General features: G+C 42.1%; 1 protein-coding gene across 2 annotated transcripts in view; it reads left to right on the plus strand.

Moving 5' to 3' along the window:
* The window catches only part of LOC144730341 (centrosomal protein of 112 kDa-like), a 198,927-nt gene that overhangs the window by 9,267 nt on the left and 170,655 nt on the right, over positions 1-19,005 (plus strand). For both annotated transcript variants that reach the window (XR_013587810.1, XM_078611086.1), the window contains exons 6-9: positions 7,507-7,594; positions 9,942-9,995; positions 13,467-13,532; positions 16,645-16,731. Coding sequence is in view for 1 of the 2 variants with exons in the window: in XM_078611086.1 (XP_078467212.1) it covers positions 7,507-7,594; positions 9,942-9,995; positions 13,467-13,532; positions 16,645-16,731 (295 nt within the window). In the remaining variant the exon portion in view is untranslated. The remainder of the gene's footprint in view (positions 1-7,506; positions 7,595-9,941; positions 9,996-13,466; positions 13,533-16,644; positions 16,732-19,005) is intronic.

Genomic DNA, 19,005 nt, shown 5'->3' on the forward strand with positions numbered 1-19,005 from the left:
TATTTAACTTGTGACATAACTCAGGAGGCATTTTAAGATGTATTATAATGAGTGATTTAAAATTGTAATTTTTTAAAATAAATACAAATCTACAATACACATAGATGCACTGCCTTTATACTAAAATAACACAATTTGTCTGTAATTCTCAGCGTTTAACAATACATTTATATAGCCTTTTTTCGGAGCGGTGGCACAGTGGTGATCACACTACGCTGTGAAGCTCATGACCAGAGTTTGATTTCTGGATATGACTACCATCAGTTGTAAGTGCAGTAATAGCACACATGGGCCTTAGCCCCACTCCCTCCCAACTGTCCCAGCGTGATGAAGCATGTTCAACTGACGCCCATGACCGACACAGTGTGGGGAGGCATTCATCGTGCAGTGGATTGATAATCGGGTGCATGTTAGTTATATTTTTAGTCTTTTGCGTAGAGTGGATAGACAGTGGATGATGATGATGATGACTATTATGATAAAATCAAGTACCTTACATGTACACGTAGTAGTTATTGTGAATACACAGTCAGTCATATATACCATGATTGATCTAAATCATGGTAAAATCGTTTCTAAGTACATTACTGTGATTTTGGCCATATGGTGCAAATTAACGACCAGTTATTTTACTAAAGATTGGTTGCGTTGAAAAAAGAGCAATTTTAAATAGGATTTGTGAAATGACGCCTTAAGATTGTAATCTTCCATGGGGCATGATTCAGCTCGGAAGCAAATCAATGAACAATAATGCAGTGAAATAGCAAGATGCATTCTATGAGCCACAAGCCATGGCATAATACTGGCCCCTTTGAAACAAATGTCAATCATTTACTTTTCTCCTCTTTCACAAAACAGAAGCATATTTTATGAGGTTGGTAAGCCTATAAAAGACAAAGCAACCAAAGTAGGTATTTCTTAACTTTGCAGGTGCTGACTTCACTTAAACACAGTAAAGATTCAACACCATCAGGTGTTAAAAATTAGCCAGGCGCACGAAGTGTAAATCTTGTGAAGTCCAACTGCTTTCTGTGCCCACGGTAAAGCGACCTCACAGGTCAGCTGGCATCTGGCTGTGATTTCACAGGTTGACGTGATCTCCAGGTGCATGGGGCATGCAAAGGGTGCAGGGGTCAGTGGAAAATTGTCTTCAAACTGAAATCGCTAGGCTTTATTTCAAAATAAATATATGTGCACATCAAAGCGCCTCCTGGCACATTACAGCATTGTAAATGTAATGTTGAAAAGTGCTGACTTCTTATCATTAGCATTCAGTGTTGCTGCTTTTGTCTGAAGGACAACAGTTGTAGACAGGTTTCTTTATCAACCATTTGCCCTTGTCAAGCTGTGAGGTGGGTAGATATCGTTATAGTACAGTTGTTGTAGAGTCAGGCTGAGTACCCGCATCTGTTGAAACCTGCTTGGCCAGTGTGGAACAGGACTCCTTTACCTAGACCAGGGGTCGGCAACCTACGGCTCCGGAGCCGCATGCGGCTCTTTACGGGCTGCTTCTTGACGATATGTACGTATGTACAGTATGTACTCAGATGCATTGCGGCTCTTGAAATACTGAATTTTGTACCGAATTGGAAAGAAATGGCTCTTCTTGTTATTTTGGTTGCCGACCCCTGACCTAGACAGATCAAAGCCCTCCTTGCATTTGAATCTGGCCCAGGTGGCTCAGCAGTAGAGTGAGTGGCTCGCAATAGAGAAGGTTGCAAATCTAAATCCTGGTAGGCGGTTAACTCATCACATCGTTCCCCAGTGGTCGATAAAATAGGACAACTTTTTTGGAGAAGTCAACAGTGGTTGTTCCATTTGTAGACTCACCCCGTCATTGGAATATGGAATTGCTATGTCGAGCTCAGGACTGTAAACAGGAGATGGAGCACCAATTCCGTGCTCATTTGAGCAAGACATCACTCTTCCTTGTATTTTAACTAACATCTTATGACACTGGTTATTCAACACGAATATCTGCCCGCTTCGTTACACCATTTTTGGGCACTGACTTGCCTGGCGTGAACACGCACTTTTTGTCCGGCAACTCTGCAATGAATGTTAACCACACTTTGCCGGGGAGCACCTATTAAGCGGTGATGGACGGGCGCTGCCTTTGCTCATTTGGTAATTGGGCCACGACGCCGGTAAGCGATGGCTGCCGCTGCCGCGCTCTTTTAAGCCTTGGCGAGCGGGCGAGCGGCCGCCCCAATTTTAGCGGTTCTCCTCCCCCGCGCGAGGACGGCGCGCCGCGTGGCGCTCGGCTCCCAGCACGGCGCTCGGGTCAAGGGTTCCGTTTCAAGCCAGGGAGAAACCTTAGACGGCGGAGAGACAAGGGCACCGCTGCCTGCCTGCACGAGCCGATGAAACGCGAGGAAGCTGCATTTTACTTTAAGTGACGCCCAGGGTGCGCTGAGGGAGTCCAGCGCTGGTAGTCTTTACAAAGGGACACTGTGATCGGGGGTTACTGTGTGAAGAGCGACACGCTGCTTCACTCAAGAATAAACTATCAAGCAGTTATGTACTTTGTCGCAAGGGCATTTTCGTTGTTTTTGTCTTGAGAGCATTAATAAAGCTAGAATAGCTTGCTATTGATTATAAAACATAAATTCGGATATTTGTTTTCATGTTACATTGATCAGGGCATAGTGGTGACACGGTCGTTAACGCACTTGCCCTATGAAACTGGCTGACATGAGCATGATTTCCAGCCACAGATAACATCAGTGGTGAGTGATATTATGGGTAAATAGTTTTCAGGTGTCTAATAAAATGGCCAATTATTTACATTTCAAACAAAAATGTTGTTTCGTGAAGTATATGCATTTTATTGGAAAGAAGATCACATTATGTATAAACTGTACTTCTTTGTTTAGTACGTCCACTTTGACTGGAATGCAGGCCAAATGTGAGCCAAACCAGATATAGCCTTCCTATCCCTGGGTATTCTGAGTGCCGTATGTCTGGGTCACAACAAAACTGGTGTTTTTATGTGCTCACATTCATATGTAAGCCTCGGAGATAAAGATGCCATCCATGCCATTTGTAAGTTTTTAACCATTATCCCTTTTGATGATGGTTGTGATTTTTTTAATTCTCCAACCTCAGCATCCACTCTTCTCTTGCGTTTTAATTGAAGATGGGACCTAAACCATGACCCTTAAACTTTTCAGCAGCCAGCTTGGATATGAGCCCCACTGTGCATTTTGAGCATCAACCCACACCTTGGTTGAGGTGTGATTGAGGGTTTGTGTCGTCCAAATTGGTAGAGTGGACGCTCATGTGAAAGTGCTGTCCTTCAGAGCAGACGATAAGCCCAGTATCTTCTGTGACAGGCCATGCCACATGTCCCGCTGTGCCGTAAGATCTTTTGTGACAGAATGTGCAGCATGGACCACCAACGCGTTGGTGTCATGCCCAAATTACAAACCTGCTGTGAGACATTTCTGACCCCCAGAGTATATCCGAGCTGTCTTGGAGGTTGTGAGTGTCCCACTACAAAGAGTCAGCCCGCGACAGGTTATCTTCTAACAAGTCTGAAATATGGACAATAACTTTCAAATTCCCCTAATCATGGTAATAATTGTAAAACCCTTTTTTTCACAGCAATGATTGAGAAAACAATCTGATGTGCGTGGAATATACTTTTATGAGGGGTGACAGTTGAGGCTTCATACCAGTAAAATAGAATGGTGGCTGAAAGGTAAAATGAAAAAGAGCATGACTAAATTGAAGGTGGAGCTGTGAAATGGAGGCAAATATATAAACATAACAAAACAGCAGCTGTTGAGAGGTATTTATCGTTTAAAGTATATTCCTAAGTTCACCATTCATGCATAGAAATGCGCGAATTATAATCTTTTGTTTTTCGATCCTTGTACGTTGTGTGCAGTGATGTTACACGTGACCCTTCCAGGCGTTAGAGGTCACTATATTTACCGCAGTGTTAAAATAAACAATCGACTCTGGAGTTGAGCCGTGACCCTTAACCTCAACAGTTTTCTGAAGCACGAGGGGGGGGAATCATTACACCCCTAGTCATCAGCAAATGTCGAGAGATTTTTTTCACCGGCAGTAGGTTGAGTACAACTAGTGATAAGATCGATTCACAACTATTTTAACAATACACACATTTTCTTGGTTCTTTCGGTAAAGTCACGTAGAAGGGAAGTAATAAAATAATAAAAATAAAACATAATAAAATAATTCTCACGACGTTTCGGCCACAATGCAAGCAGCCATCCTCAGGTGAAGACCAGGTCTGTCGGGGAGACAGCGTCTGAATGAAACACCACCACGCTTGGAGCGTATATTTAAGCTGGGTTGGAAGGGGGGAAGGGCGCCTTGTCAAAATAATTTGCATATCAAGCTTAAATATACGCTCCAAGCGTGGTGGTGTTTCATTCAGACGCTGTCTCCCCGACAGACCTGGTCTTCACCTGAGGACGGCTGCTTGCGTTGTGGCCGAAACGTCGTGAGAATTATTTTATTATGTTTTATTTCTATTATTTTATGACTTCCCTTCTACGTGACTTTACCGAAAGAACCAAGAAGATGAATCCCTGCAGTCACGAAAGCTTTAAATCGACATAGACACATTGTTACAAAATTAACTTTTGCAAAGTTGAACGTGTAAACGAAAAAGAGAATATTGTCAGAAGTAGAATTTCCCATCGGTGTGTACTGCTAGTTATGTTATGTGGATCAAACGCATGGACACTGTCAATTTTTTTTTCACAAATTGTGAAAAGTACAAAAAGTAGCACCTGGAGGGTCATACAGAGATTTTATGACCCTCCTGTATGACCCTCCTAAAGTGATTTTGGTTTTATCTGAGCAATTTGTGTTTTTTATTTATTTAGAAGCTGAGGCCCAAAACCTCACTCATAGCAAAATATTTCACTTTTATGTTCGTACTTAGTTCAGCAGAATAGCATACCAATAGAATAGCAATAACACAGCAAACAAGTGCAGCAGTTACAGGTTCTCCATGGACTGGCCCCTGTCTACCTCTCCCCTCTCATCTCACTCTGCTCCCTTCTACGTACTCTTCCAAGGCTTTCTGTCAAAGCCTCCAGTCAAGTTTCACTCAGTGCGGAGTCACCGTTTAGCTTCTGCTGCTCCTGGAGTTTGGAATTCCTTTCCCCAAATAATCCACGTCATCGACTCCCTGTCCCTGTCCAAGTCCACGCTCGGGACCTTCCTTATTCCTCTGCCTGTGACTGTCAATTTTAAAATATATCTTCTCACTGTTGTTTCTATACGGCTTGCTGAGATTCGGTCGCATTTAGACTCTATGGTATGTACATCCAATAGTATTGCATTGTATTAAAATAACAAACATTCGATTACAACACAATAGCAATAAGTAGAAGTACTGCACAAGCAGCAAAGCAGAACATATCAATGCTCCAAATTATAACGTGTAAATATAATACTGTTAATGACTTGCAGTCCAAAGTGCCACTTTATCATGGGCATATACACTAACAAGTGATGGTACCGTAATAAAAAGTGTCATGAAAAATTAACAATGGTTGTTTAGTTGCAATGCTCTTTTTCAGGGTAGAGGCAACTTGAGCCCCAAAGGAGATGAATCTGGATAAAAATAACTCATTCACTGTTATTCGAGGATTTTCGATGATGAAATGTCGACAGATATACGTTTATCTCTCCGATAAAAAAATATAACATTATTGGCCATCAGCCTGTAAACATTTTGCTTTGTTGTTTAACCCTGCAGGGTTTGTTACTGGTAGGAACCTCCTGGTTACACCAGCCCACAGGGGATTATTGTGTCCGTCTGTCGTGCAGGGAGGGGCTGGGTAGGGAGGGGCTGGGTGGGGAGGGGCTGGGTGGGGAGGGTGGGTCTGGGTGGGGAGGGGCTGGGTGGGGAGGGTGGGGAGGGGCTGGGTGAGGAGGGGCTGGGTGGGGAGGGGCTGGGTGGGGAGGGTGGGGAGGGGGTGGGAGGGGTGGGGCTGGGTGGGAGGGGTGGGGCTGGGTGGGGAGGGGCTGGTCACCCCGTGGTGCCCTTATAAAACTCAACGTTTAACCTACTCACGCCGGCTTGTGCACGCCGTCACAGTCAGGCATATTTTCGGAATACACCACGCCGCCGTTGACCCTGGCCATTGACCGAGCAACCCAACGTTCCTACCAGCTCCCTCCGCAGGAATGTGTTAATGTAGGCAAACCTTCATGCTGGTTTCGACTTTTAGCAGTCTACAGTTCACCCCCCCTTAAACAAATGTTCGCATGGTTTATAGGCCGATGGACTATAATGTATTTCCATATTTTAATGAGCTTATTTTTTATCCCACAATTATTAGTGACATTACAATTAGTTTTTTTCATAGCCCAATAGCATTTGTTCAACATTCATCAGGCTGCTGACAAGACTCAAAGTAAATACCAGTTCAGGATTGGTCTAGAAAATATTTGTTGAAATGGCATAGAGACTGATCATCTAAAATGTTTTTTTATTATATGGAAAGACATTGGTCTGATTTCATCTTTTTTTTCGACAGAATAACACTGCATCAATAACTCTCAATATGCGTAACATAATTTGCTTGCTAAAGACCATTACAGTCCAGTCTGTTCTCTATTAACGTGTGTTTTCATAATGCAAATTGGACGGAACGCAATTAATCTATTTGGAAACACATTTTTCATGACACGGATACGAATTGGATACAACGCGTTTGAGTGAACAGAACTACGTCGCACGAGTCGGAATAAGCGGTTGTACAGCTGTCTCGGCGTAGCATCACACCAGGCGGGATGCTGCTGGATGCTTCTTGATGCTACCCACTCGCCTCACTCTTTGTTCAGCCTGTATACGCATCTCACGTGCTATTACGGACTGTACTTTACCCTGTAATATATTATTTATTATAACGTGATTTTTCCACAACGCGGTGTTCTTCAGGAATGCAACTACCGCCGTGATAGGAAAACAGACTACTTGGGGGGTTAGATCGCGTTATTTATAAAATTGCCCGATGATGCTGGATGCAATTACCAGCGAAACATCCTACTCAAAAATTTGTAATGTTGTGGTTTCACGCTTCAACACACCGGTGGGCTAAAGTAGTGAACTATTTGTCTTTTGTCAACGCGACACTTTTTTGCTGATTGGCCGTGTCGGGTGGTGGGGGGTTACGACACATTTATAAATAACGCGATTTAACCCAAAAACGTTGATTATGAAGACTACTTGGATCTGTTTATTGAAAATGCTGGAAAGTAAAAGACCTGAGACAGTGGGGCGAAATTCCACTTTCCTTTTTGTCATTTCATAAGATGACCACCCTTGATTTCCCACAAGAGTGTAATTTATCAGCCTTAGAAAGATGACAAGCGAAGTTGACCCCTGTCAGGCATCCTAATATTAGCACCATCTGGCTCCATCGTTTATTGAATAATGTAAAAAAACATGACCTCTTTCTAACTCCCCTAGTCTACACATTCCTGCTACTGATGTTAAGATATGTTGTACCATAGGACAAGTTCTGAAAATGAGGGAGCTTCCAGGCAGCAGCAAAGTGCCACCCTTGGGCCTGTTCTGAAGAGATCCTTCAAGAGGACTCAGGTAAGAATGGTGTATGTGGTTCGCATGCATGATAGCTTCATTATTTTCACCTCCATTCCCTTCGAGGTACCGACGGCTCAGGATTTCAATGCCCACCGATTCTTAGACGTCTGGATTTCACTGTTATTCTGAAGTGGCATATCAATTGGCAGCTGATCCGTGCATGAATGTTGAATAGCTTTTGAAGAAAAACTGCACATATGGAGTCTTTTTCAGGATGTGTGTGGAATACTTATGTCCTGGGTTACATCCCAGTGGTTTATTCGGTAAAATTGAGGTAGTGCAGTGCACATGAGCGACAAACTTTCATTTTTAATTTGAAGGCGCGGGGGTGGTTAGTAGGGGGGTTGGTGTGGGGGTGGGCAGGGTGGGGGGGTCACACTGCCTGTGTGACATTCATCTCTGCCACTGCACAATCCACATGCTGAAATGATCCAGTCCTGGTTCCAAAATTTCTTTCTCCATGAGCTTTGGCATTTTAAATTATACAAACACAAGGATTCATGAACCTAGAACAACCCCGAGCAGTTGAGGAAGTGCTGTAATAATGATACAGGTGGTGATATTTTGTTTGTAATGATTTATGAGTCAAGTGGGCCAATTACGGTAAAGCTACACCGATGAGGGTCTTTGATACAGGGCTGCGCAGTTCCATACCCCTAGCGACCAAATCCAGTGTTTATTTCCTTCCTTTACCTTGCACGTGTCCATGGCTGGGCAGGGCCTTGTGGTTTGTATTTGGCGTTTGAGTCCTGCGCACTCCTTTTGTTGGTGTTGCTGTATAAACCTTTGCATTTTAAAGTGTCTTCTAATTAACAGTAAAATTGGGGGTGTTATCTTTGGTTTGAAAATCAAACAGTAGACTTCTAATTTAACCTCATTTAGAAGGAATGTCTATCAGCTAAATGTGTTTTCAAATAAGCATACTTGTGAATGCCGCATGTCAGCAAAGTTTTATGGCACAATGAATACTTCCCTCTTGCAGAATGAATTCCAAAGTTATGAACGACGGTGATTATTTCTTCTATTAACTCACTGGTGCTCTGCCAGAGAAATGATAATTCTGTCAGTGTAAAATGTAAAAAAAAATCCCAACCCAGGGAGTCTGAGGCAGATAAATGTAATAGCTTTGCTGGATGTGCCCCAGAAATATTTAAACTCATAACACAGTATTAATCTAATACGTTTGGATAGACATATCATCAAAGGAAGCCTATTGCTCTTTCTACTTCTAAAACGCAAGGAATGCAGCGTGGACTAAAACAGCAGTTGCAAAAAGACCTCTCTTCAAAGGAGCACAATTTAATTTTGTTCCTTTCTAGTGTCATGCCATTGGTCGTTTGAACCTCACACACAGACCTCCATGGATAAAAGATTCATTTTCATTTCACAGTTGCTGGTCATATAATTTTTTTACCTACAGTTATCTATAATTGATTGCTTAGCTCTGCCAAGCTTACAACATTGTTGAACATGGTCTTTTGAACAGGATTGATATTTTTATGATAGTTTTATTTTTCTATTTAACGTACAACTTGATTTTGCGTTTTGGAAAATGTGTCATTAAATACAAACACTGCTTGAACAACCGCAACCAAATTAACAATCATAATGCTCAGTAAACATTCTAAGGCATAACTGCATTCGCAAAGCAATATCATATAATTGTATACTATAAGTATCATAAAGTGGAATTCTTAAATGGAATGATCATATACATCATTGCATTAGAGCACATTATTGGATGTGGAGTGTCATGCACTTCTACTAATAGAGAGGTTTTCAAACACTGCCCATTGTAATGAATTCCTTTGTGTCACCCAACAGCAAAATATACAGAAGCAATGAAACAGGATGGAAGCTTATGAATAAAACAATGATGATGTGATGCATGTTTGGAGTTAATGATGCTGTATTATACTATAGAACACATGTGAGGGAGTTCAGCAATGCCCTATTATCTTACAGCCCTCTCTTCTACAACACCATTCTGTTCTCCACATGGTGCAGGTATTTTAAGTTGACTATAATGAAGCCAGGTGAAAGCCCAATCAAAAACATCACGGGGTCCTTTATTTAGAACAATTTAATACAAAGCAAGGAACAATATATGAGGACTTAAGCAAAACAGCAGCACATTAAAACGGTCATTACCAAAAGGACAGCCCACGGTTAATTATACGCATGCTTGCAACACGCACTGGCATGCTCTACAATAACACAATGCAACGACATAGCACTCATGAGCAGTGGAATTTTCACTCGTGCGCTTCCAACGGGTGCACTCTGACACGCACAACGTGTGCAGGCGATGGAATGATGAATGCTCCGTCCTCTCGTTGCACAGGACCATCACACTGGACTCTCGTCTGATGACAGTGACCTTGACAGCCGTTTTGGGGTAAGATACTTTGGAGTCGAGTTGAGCCGCTGTTGTCCAATGATTGACACAATGTGATGATTAATTTTTCAGAGTTCGCTGCGCACACTGGCACCACTTGTTACGAGCTCAAAAGTACACCCAGCTCCCCCCCCCCCTCTACTCCATATTATGATTATAGCCTTTTTTGCAAAAATGAAAAGATATGGATGATTGCCTGACGTTGGTTTTCATCGGGTGATAAAATCAGCCAGCTTGGGGGACACTGTTCTTCTGTGTAGTAACTCACCTGAATGCAATAACGTTCCTTTTGTGTTGGTCTTACAAGCCCTGCGTGCCGCTGGGACAAGGCCCTGCCATTCCCTCTTCAAAGCAAAACTTCTGGAGCAGAACAATTGCAAAATAGCTTCCGACACCATTTTAATGTGAACAGTTATATATTCATCATAACCTTTTTTTTTTAATGCTGCTCCAATGTCAGTGTCAAGTATAAATGTAGATACGATGAATATATGATTTTAGTGCAAGAGATATTTGGGCTGTTGTATATTATTTGTGCATAGGCCTGCTGTTACATACACAATATTTATCAAGGTTTCATGCCACGGCATTGTTGATGGTAGAATATTGAAAGCACAGTTATATACTTCATGATTTAATCGTCCCTTTTTGCCATTTGTAAGCTGATTTGTTTAAATTCCACTTCTGTCACATAATTTAATCATTGATAGCTCACTATGTAACACAATTTTTGTTCCTGGGTAGTGTTATTTTGAAATTGCTTATTCTTAAAAAGGATAGAAAATGGCTATTATTCCCCAAAAACATTGCTTTTGTGACCAGGAAAGTGATATTTTGAAATTTACCTATTTTCAATGAGAAAACGGGCAAATTTGTGTCTTTTCGTTCACAAAGTCAGAAAAAAACTACTTATGAATCAAAATTGACATGTGTTTATACTAAAGTAATACAAAAATTACTGCAAAGATTTAGAAGTGAGTAGTTTTTCGAGATTTACTATGATACTGTAAATCACTTTCACGAATCAGCCCCCAAATGTAGTCTCTCATCATGTTCTCATTCTACTGTCCTTGGTAGCGGCGTTCAAAGTCCAGTATATCCTGGTGGAAACGCTCGCCTTGCTCTTCCGAGTAAGCTCCCATGTTCTCCTTGAATTTATCAAGATGAGCATTAAGGATATGGACTTTGAGGGACATCCTACATCCCATTGTGCTGTAGTTCTTCACTGGAGTCTCAACCAGCTCCACATAGTTTTCGACCTTGTGATTGCCCAGGAAGCCGCGAAGCACTGCGACAAAGCTGTCCCAAGCCACTTTCTCCTTACTAGTGAGCTTCTTGGGGAATTCATTGCACTCCAGGATCTTCTTTATCTGTGGTCCGACGAAGACACCGGCTAAGACCTTTGCCTCAGACAGCTTAGGGAAGAAGTCTTGAAGGTACTTTAAGGCTGCCGACTCCTTATCTACAGCTCTGACAAATTGTTTCATAAGGCCCAATTTAATGTGCAGTGGTGGCATCAGCATTTTCCGGGGGTCCACCAGTGGCTCCCACTTGACAGTGTTCCTCCTCACAGAGAACTCGGTCTGCTGTGGCCAGTCCCGCCTGTGGTAGTGCGCCTTGGTGTCCCTGCTGTCCCAAAGGCAAAGATAGCAGGGAAACTTGGTAAAACCACCTTGGAGACCCATCAGGAATGCCACCATTTTGAAGTCTCCGATGACCTCCCAGCCATATTCAAGGCATCCAGCAAGGTCTTGATGCTGTTGTAATCCTCTTTGAGGTACACCGAGTGAGCCAGGGGAAGAGACGGGTACTTGTTACCATTATGGAGCAGCACGGCTTTTGAGGCTCCTGGATGAGCTGTCAATGAAGAGGCGCCCCTCATTCTGGTTATAGGCGATTTCGATTGCCTCGAACAGACTGGTCACATTGTGGCAGAAGCAGAGCCCATATTGACGGGTGAAGAAGCTGCAAAAAGGTTGGTGATGCTTCCTCTGATCTGCGAATTGCACACTTTCATCCAACAAGTTCCACTGCTGGAACCTAGATGTCAAAATCTCGGCATTGGACTTTGTGAGACCAAGATCTCTGATCAAGTCGTTGAGGTCTTTTTGGTTGGGGTAGTATGGGTCTCTCTCCTCAGCTCCACCTCTGAAATTGTCATCTGGATCTACAACTTCTTCCTCGCTCTCTGACTTGCTGCTCTCTTCTAAAGACGACTGCTCTCTTCTAAAGACGGCTGCTCTCTCTCCGGAGGAGTGGGTACGGGGAGCTCAAGGCAGTGTGGCACCCGGGCGATGGATGAAGAAAGGTCCGGATACGTGATAGCAGGTGCATTCTTGCCAGTGACGTTTGCAAGGGTTCACCATGCAGAAGTAGCAGTTGCTTGAGTGGTCAATGGTTCCCACAAAATTATTGGTATAGTGAACTTCATGGCTCTCTTTTCCCCTCTGTACCATCCTACAAAAATACATTTATTTCACCCATGACTAAGGTTTAAGAGATTCTCGCAACATTTTTCATATATCATATATTTTTTTCCAATAACATTGAAAGTTGTAAAACATTTTAAAATTAAAAACTTTTACCATTTTAAAATTGTTAACAAATTTTATAACATAAAATTCCGAGAAATAATTGTCCATCTTACCTTCCAGAGTTTTTTTTGCATTGCTCGCAGGTGAAATGAGGTGCCCAGGGTTTGTCTTGATCCCCGACAGACATGTCGAAATATGCCTTGTAGGCCTCACACATTTTAGCAGATGCTTCCATAAAGTATTTTTTGCTCTTGTCTTGATAATTTGGCCGCACACATAGCAAAATGAGTCTGTCGGATGCTTGCAGCTTCTTGATGCCATCTCAGAAAAATGCAGATATGTATCCACTTAGGCAGCTGGAACTAAACTGAACTGGCGGGCTTAAGGCCCCTGTATTTTTCTACTATTTATATTACTGGAAAGTTCTAGAATGTTCGAGAAGTTACTCCAAGTTTGCTCAGCACTGAATCTACCTGGAATGTTCTGGAAAATAGGTAAATTTCTAAATACCACTGTCCTGGTCACAAAAGCAAAGTTTGCGGGGAATAATAGCCATTTTCTCTACTTTTGAGGTATAAGCAATGAGGAAATAACACATACTACCCAGGAACAAGAAATCAATAAAAAATTGTTACACAGTGTATATAGTTCATTAACATGCTCCGTAATGCACGGGAGCATCCATATGAAAGAATTACAATACACTTTATTGTTGCACTGATTTACATTACAAGGTCAAATTTGTCCCATGGAAAGACATGTTTTTCTCCTTCTGGTGACCCTGTTGAATCGTTGGAAAGATGGCCCACTGTGTCGACAAAAATGAGAAGCTTCTGAAACTTGTACACTACTGCCGTGCAGGTAAGGTTTTATTTGATGTGCCATTGCCCATTTATACAACTGTGAATCGGCTGGTATCACTGACTTCACTCCCCAGGCTGGTGATGAAAGAAATGGAACATTCCTTGACCAACAGACGGTTTCACAAATGCACAAGAAGGAGGTGAGGTCATGCTAAACAAACTGTTAGGCTCTTGGGAACTATTTTCCCAGTTGCAGTCGAATATTTTGATATTTTCCCTCTTTTAGTACTTTAATGCATGTATGATGTTGCCACATGCTGAATTGGTATGTAATCAGTTGTACACATTGCTGTAATACAGTTTGGCCCAAAAGCATTTGTTCTGAATGCAATACAATATTGATTTTAACTTGAACAAATGTTAATTATATTGGGGTACTCGTACAAACATATTGGATGGTGCTAATGTCAAAGCATGTGAAGTACAGCCGAAGATTGTAAGTTTATTTCCCGACTGGCGGGTTGACTCAGCCCATCAACCGGGGTTGATAATAAAGGTCACACTTTGTGGTAAGTTATTAGTGGTTGTCTAAATAGATCGTTCTGAGCCCCAATATAGTCATATGGAATTTCCGCTACTGGTTTACATGAAATGAGCATCCACCATCCAATTGTTTGAGCAGTGGGAAGCTTTGGCGGCACAGTTTGCATGCAGGGTGTCAAAAGGGGTTGCAAGAACCAGCATACAAAAAAATTGAGCTCAGATCCATTTAAATGTGTGCAGAGAATAATTTATTTGTCTGGCTGAGGTCAGTGTGACCCTGTAGGCCTCGTGTTCTGAAGTGCCTTGGTTCAGAGGAAACGCGCGGGGACACAGCCAGGGTCTGGCACAATTTGCCTCGGTGTCAGGAATTGTTTAATTTCTCTATTGCAGCCATCCCATTGAGACTGAAATGACATATTTAATAAAAAGTGATTGCCTTCATAATCAAGTGCTGTTCTGGAATGCGATGAAAGCTCAACGTCTTTGTAAACAAAATGGGATAATTTTATGCCTAGCCAGAAGGCCACGCATGAGCTGTTTTTTTTTTCTTTCGCAATGGTTCATTTAGTTCAGCTGCATGCCGCTTGTTTACATTAATGCTCTGCTTTGATTCATATTAATCATGAAGTTATTATGTGTGGCTATTGTTATTATGGGGAGGCTGGACTATTGTTTAGTTCACTTGCCTTTGGGTCCAAGGTTCACCAGCTTGAATGCCCCATCAGTTCCTTTGACAATTTTTATATGGGAGCAACACTAATATTGGCCTGGCATGTGCTAATTATTGTCGCTCTATAGTTTCCCATAAAATTGTTCATGAGTGCAATCCGCTGCTGCCAGGGCTGTGGTGCCAAAGTTGCTGGATTATCCCTTTCTCAACGATTGCCAGGAATAGATGCCCCCTTGTTGAGTTGAGAATCTTTGTGGTCTAAATCCTAAACGGCCAACACACAAAGGCAACACTTTACAAATGCATGGTGATGAGCACAAACAATACTTTTGTGCACACTAGTTAAATACATTTCAGCACCAGTTATTATACATATACCACTGTAGTTTTATACACTATCTCTTATACGTGAGGGTTTTTCCAAGAACTTGAGTTAACTCCCACATGTAAAAATACCCCGTAACATTCCATTGCAGGAATCTCCTGAAAAAGATTATTTAGCCTTTGTTTAACTTTTCTCGATAAGTCAGAAACATTACACTTCATAGCTCTTTCTGCCATTTTGCAGATTGCCTTAATTAGTTTTCTGGCAGGATCCAAATGCTCAACCGAATAGTTACATTTGTTTATGCATCAAAGTGAAATGTGAGAGACAGACGGTGGACGTGCAAAATCATGTAGCACGCACATTCAGGTAGACGAGAGATAGAATCGAGGGAAATGTAGTGAAATGACAGATATAAGGTAAATAATACAGATGTAGTGACATGATGTTGTAGGTAAGTTAATGATGTCACCCCCAGTCACTAATGCACATACAGCATTGTCGATATGCCCACGTTTAGTTAGTCTAATTATACATGTACTGCAAATATCTTTCCATCCTGGAAGCCCCAACATCAGCACAGCCTCTCATCACATACGATGACAGGGAAATGACATCATAGGCCTTTGTTCTCAAAGATAAAATGCAACCACAACATGGTGGTCTGTGCAGCTGCGTTGTTGAGTACATGCTTCACTTTGTGTCTGTCTGCCAAATAATGTTCTCTGAAGCTAGTTATTACCAAAATAAATGCAATGACCAAGATAAATTACAATGGTGTTTTTGTGTGCAGTCCATTAGGTCATTGGCAGTGATGGCTCTGTGCTCTGACTACAACAATAGCATTAGCCTTCTGAGCAACCCAGTCAACTTAATATTTCATTGTGCCCATTGTCACCATGCTCTATGAAAAGCCAGTAGAAACTATACGCTGGGTCTTGGACAGAATGTTGAGGGGTGGTCCTGGCAGGCCTCCCTCCTTGGCGCACTCTACTCGGGCATCCCAGCCATCTCCCTTGAGCCCCAGAAAGGGCCAGTTCCTGAGATTGCAATGGTGCTGGTCCCCCATTCTCAGGGGGCTTGCACAAGAGAATACGTTGTCCCATTTGGCCGGGTGCAGAAGTAGCACTGTGAACGTTCCCCTGCTCAATGTGCCGTCCAAGGGGCGGATTTTGTTCATGGACACAATGCTTCTATGTAAATCCTTCCCGTGACCACCCTCAGTTCGAGCCTGATTTATGCCTGCCATTGCCACAGCAAAAGCCTGAGAGATCCCTTTGATGTCCCTTTGGCCAGGCCGCCTGCTGGCACTGACGTAGCTCAGTCTGTGCCTCGGTGGACAGGCTATTTTCGTTGGAAAGACACAGAAGGGATTTATGGTCCTTTAGAAAAATAAGTCAGTAACTCCCATAAATTTTCACTGTGTATGTATAAGGTAATAAAGTTGGTAAAAGAGATGATGCTTCAAGCCAAGTAGCCTTCACAAGACAGACTTTGGGGAAGGCCTGCAAGTAAAAGGTTTTTTTTGCCACGTTTAAAAGGCTTTCTACTATTGTGCATATCTCTATACAAGTGCAAGCACCCACATACAATACAGCCTGCATGGCTGAAAATGTCAAACATCTCCGTTAAACTTCAATATGTGGTGGCTGCTGAGCTGGCAAACTACTTCTACATCTACTATATTGAGAAACAAGTGGCCGTTAGTGTGTTTTGCCCATTTAACCTTGTACATTGTTTTTGTTTAATTTGTTTGCTATTTTGTTCTGTTTAGCTGGAGGTGAGGACCAAACTTCTGGAGGTCATGTTTCAGGAGGAGAAGCTAAAACTTCAGCAAAAGCACGATGCCGACATTCAGAAGGTGTGTGTGTGTGTGTGTGTTGATAAAATAGTGTCACAATTCCCTGCACTTAACCCATCCAAAACATTCTAGTTTACTACATTCACCTTCCTCAAGGTGAGGGAGCTTTTGTATAATTATTTTTGTTGAGTTTTAATGAAAGCTACTCACAGTTATGTCGGTCTCTTTATTAGCAGAGGTCACCTTTGTACCGGAGAGATCTATGGTATAAGGCAGAGGCTGTCAGTTTACAAACTCAGCTCAGTTTTTCACTCAGCACTGCAGAGAAACCTAATTCGCATCTGAAGCTAAATGCTACACTGAAATGATTTGGTACAATGCCCACGAATGTATTTTAAAGTTTCATCTGCGCATGGAGCAGAGTGTAATTTAAAAAGTACATTTTTGAGTTCGTGATTGAGTCGTTTTATAATTCGCCTTGTGTAATTGTGTAACATGTGAACTGTGATAATAAATGAGAATAGGTTTTGCCCTTTTTTCTGGCATCAAAACAGGTGTTTAGATGTTAAAACACCAAACTGAAACATTTTACAAGGAATCATGTCTGCATTAACCACAATACTTGTGGTCAGAATGCAAACAAAAAACGTACTCTGATAATATATGCATTGTCTTTGAAACTGATTGGTCCACACCAGTGACAGCTTTCTTTTGAGCCTAGTCTCACAACGGTGTTAGACCAGAGGACGCCAAAAGGCATACAGCACAAAGACAATGCACTATCAGAGTAATGAGAGCTCGGGCTGTTTGCATTCTGACCACAAGTATTGTGGTTAATGCAGACATGATTCTTTGTAAAAAGGTTTCAGTTTGGTGTTTTAGCATCTTAACACCTGTTTTGTTGCGAGAAAAGAAGGGGAAAATCTATTCTCATATTTTGGTACTGGCAAAGGAGGTCCCATGATGTGGTAATAAAGTTTAATTACTTGTTTAGTTCCACTTCTGATTATTGAAACATAGTGTCGCTTGCTGGGTTCAGATAATTAAAGAGCTGCCATTTTTAAACATTGTATACATTTTTATTTATTTACACGCTTGGCTACTGATGTCTGCTATGCTGGCCCTATGAAGTTGCATGCGTCTCCTTAATGAGCAGGATGCATTCTACCCTCTAGTGGAGATTGTGAGGCTTTCAGGAAAACAGGTTTTCTTTTATTAATTCGCAATATTATTGGCTCATAATGGCTTACTTTTGTGGATCAAGATCAATCACTGCTACAAACAAATCAGACAGGACTGCAGACTTAGACAACCCTTTTGAGAACTCTGCACTTCCTGAACATGAACCCATAGCAGACGGATGATGCGATATTATATCACTGCAATCCTTCGTATGACTAAACCATTTGCCCCGTGGCCAATCACGTCAGATTTTGTAAGCTAAACAGGATTGAGGCTGGATAGTGCTTGTATAGGCAATTGCGATGCATAATAGGTGTTACAAGCGACAGGACTACGTTGTGGGGGCAGCAGAGGGCAATGGAGCAAAATGTATTGTTTTCTTCTATGCTCACATGGACATCTTTTCCACCTTCCCCCAACATGCGCTAACCAGTGTGGTGAAGTATGGGCAAATCACCTCCCACAACCCATACATCGTGGGGAGACACTCATCCAACATCAGATTGGCAAAGGGCTGTGCAAGTACACTCTTAATTCTTTTCCTATTTGGCTGAAAAACAAACATTAAAAATACGTGTAAACATATCTGTTCAATATGTATGTATGTTGAATTTATTTCGTACTGTGCATAGCCAACTGTGCTAATCGAAGGTGCAGGGGAAGGATAAACTAAGCACAAAAAGCAGTTCTAAAGAAATTAGTTTTCAATCTAGATTTTAAAGTGGGTAGCTCATGTGGCTTCCTAATATCGGAAGGAAGGGGGTTCCAGACGGCCACAGAAGCGGATCTGAAAGCGCACGATGCTGCGACCGTCTTTGTTCGATGGCCAGCCAAATGGCGCTGTGAGGATGACCGGAGTTGGTTTATGCTCCTTGAGTGTAAAAGAGCTCATGTTTGATGGCATGCAGCAAGTGCTGGGATTAGCTTTTATAGTGCCCTGCACTTGACGTGAGGGGCTGCGTGTTCAATGTAAACCTGTGTAATAGTATCAAAGGCATTGCAGTACTTTACTTATGACGAGAATGGCTCGAAATATAAACCAATGGCACATCATAAATCAATTGGACGGCTGTTCGTGTTGGAAATTTATCATGTGAACATAAAACCCATAATCCGCTTGTCTTCCAAAATAACAGGGAAGAGCTGAGTATA

The sequence above is a fragment of the Lampetra planeri genome, chromosome 35, assembly GCF_965212315.1.
Source record: "Lampetra planeri chromosome 35, kcLamPlan1.2.h2, whole genome shotgun sequence".
Lineage (NCBI taxonomy): Eukaryota > Metazoa > Chordata > Hyperoartia > Petromyzontiformes > Petromyzontidae > Lampetra > Lampetra planeri.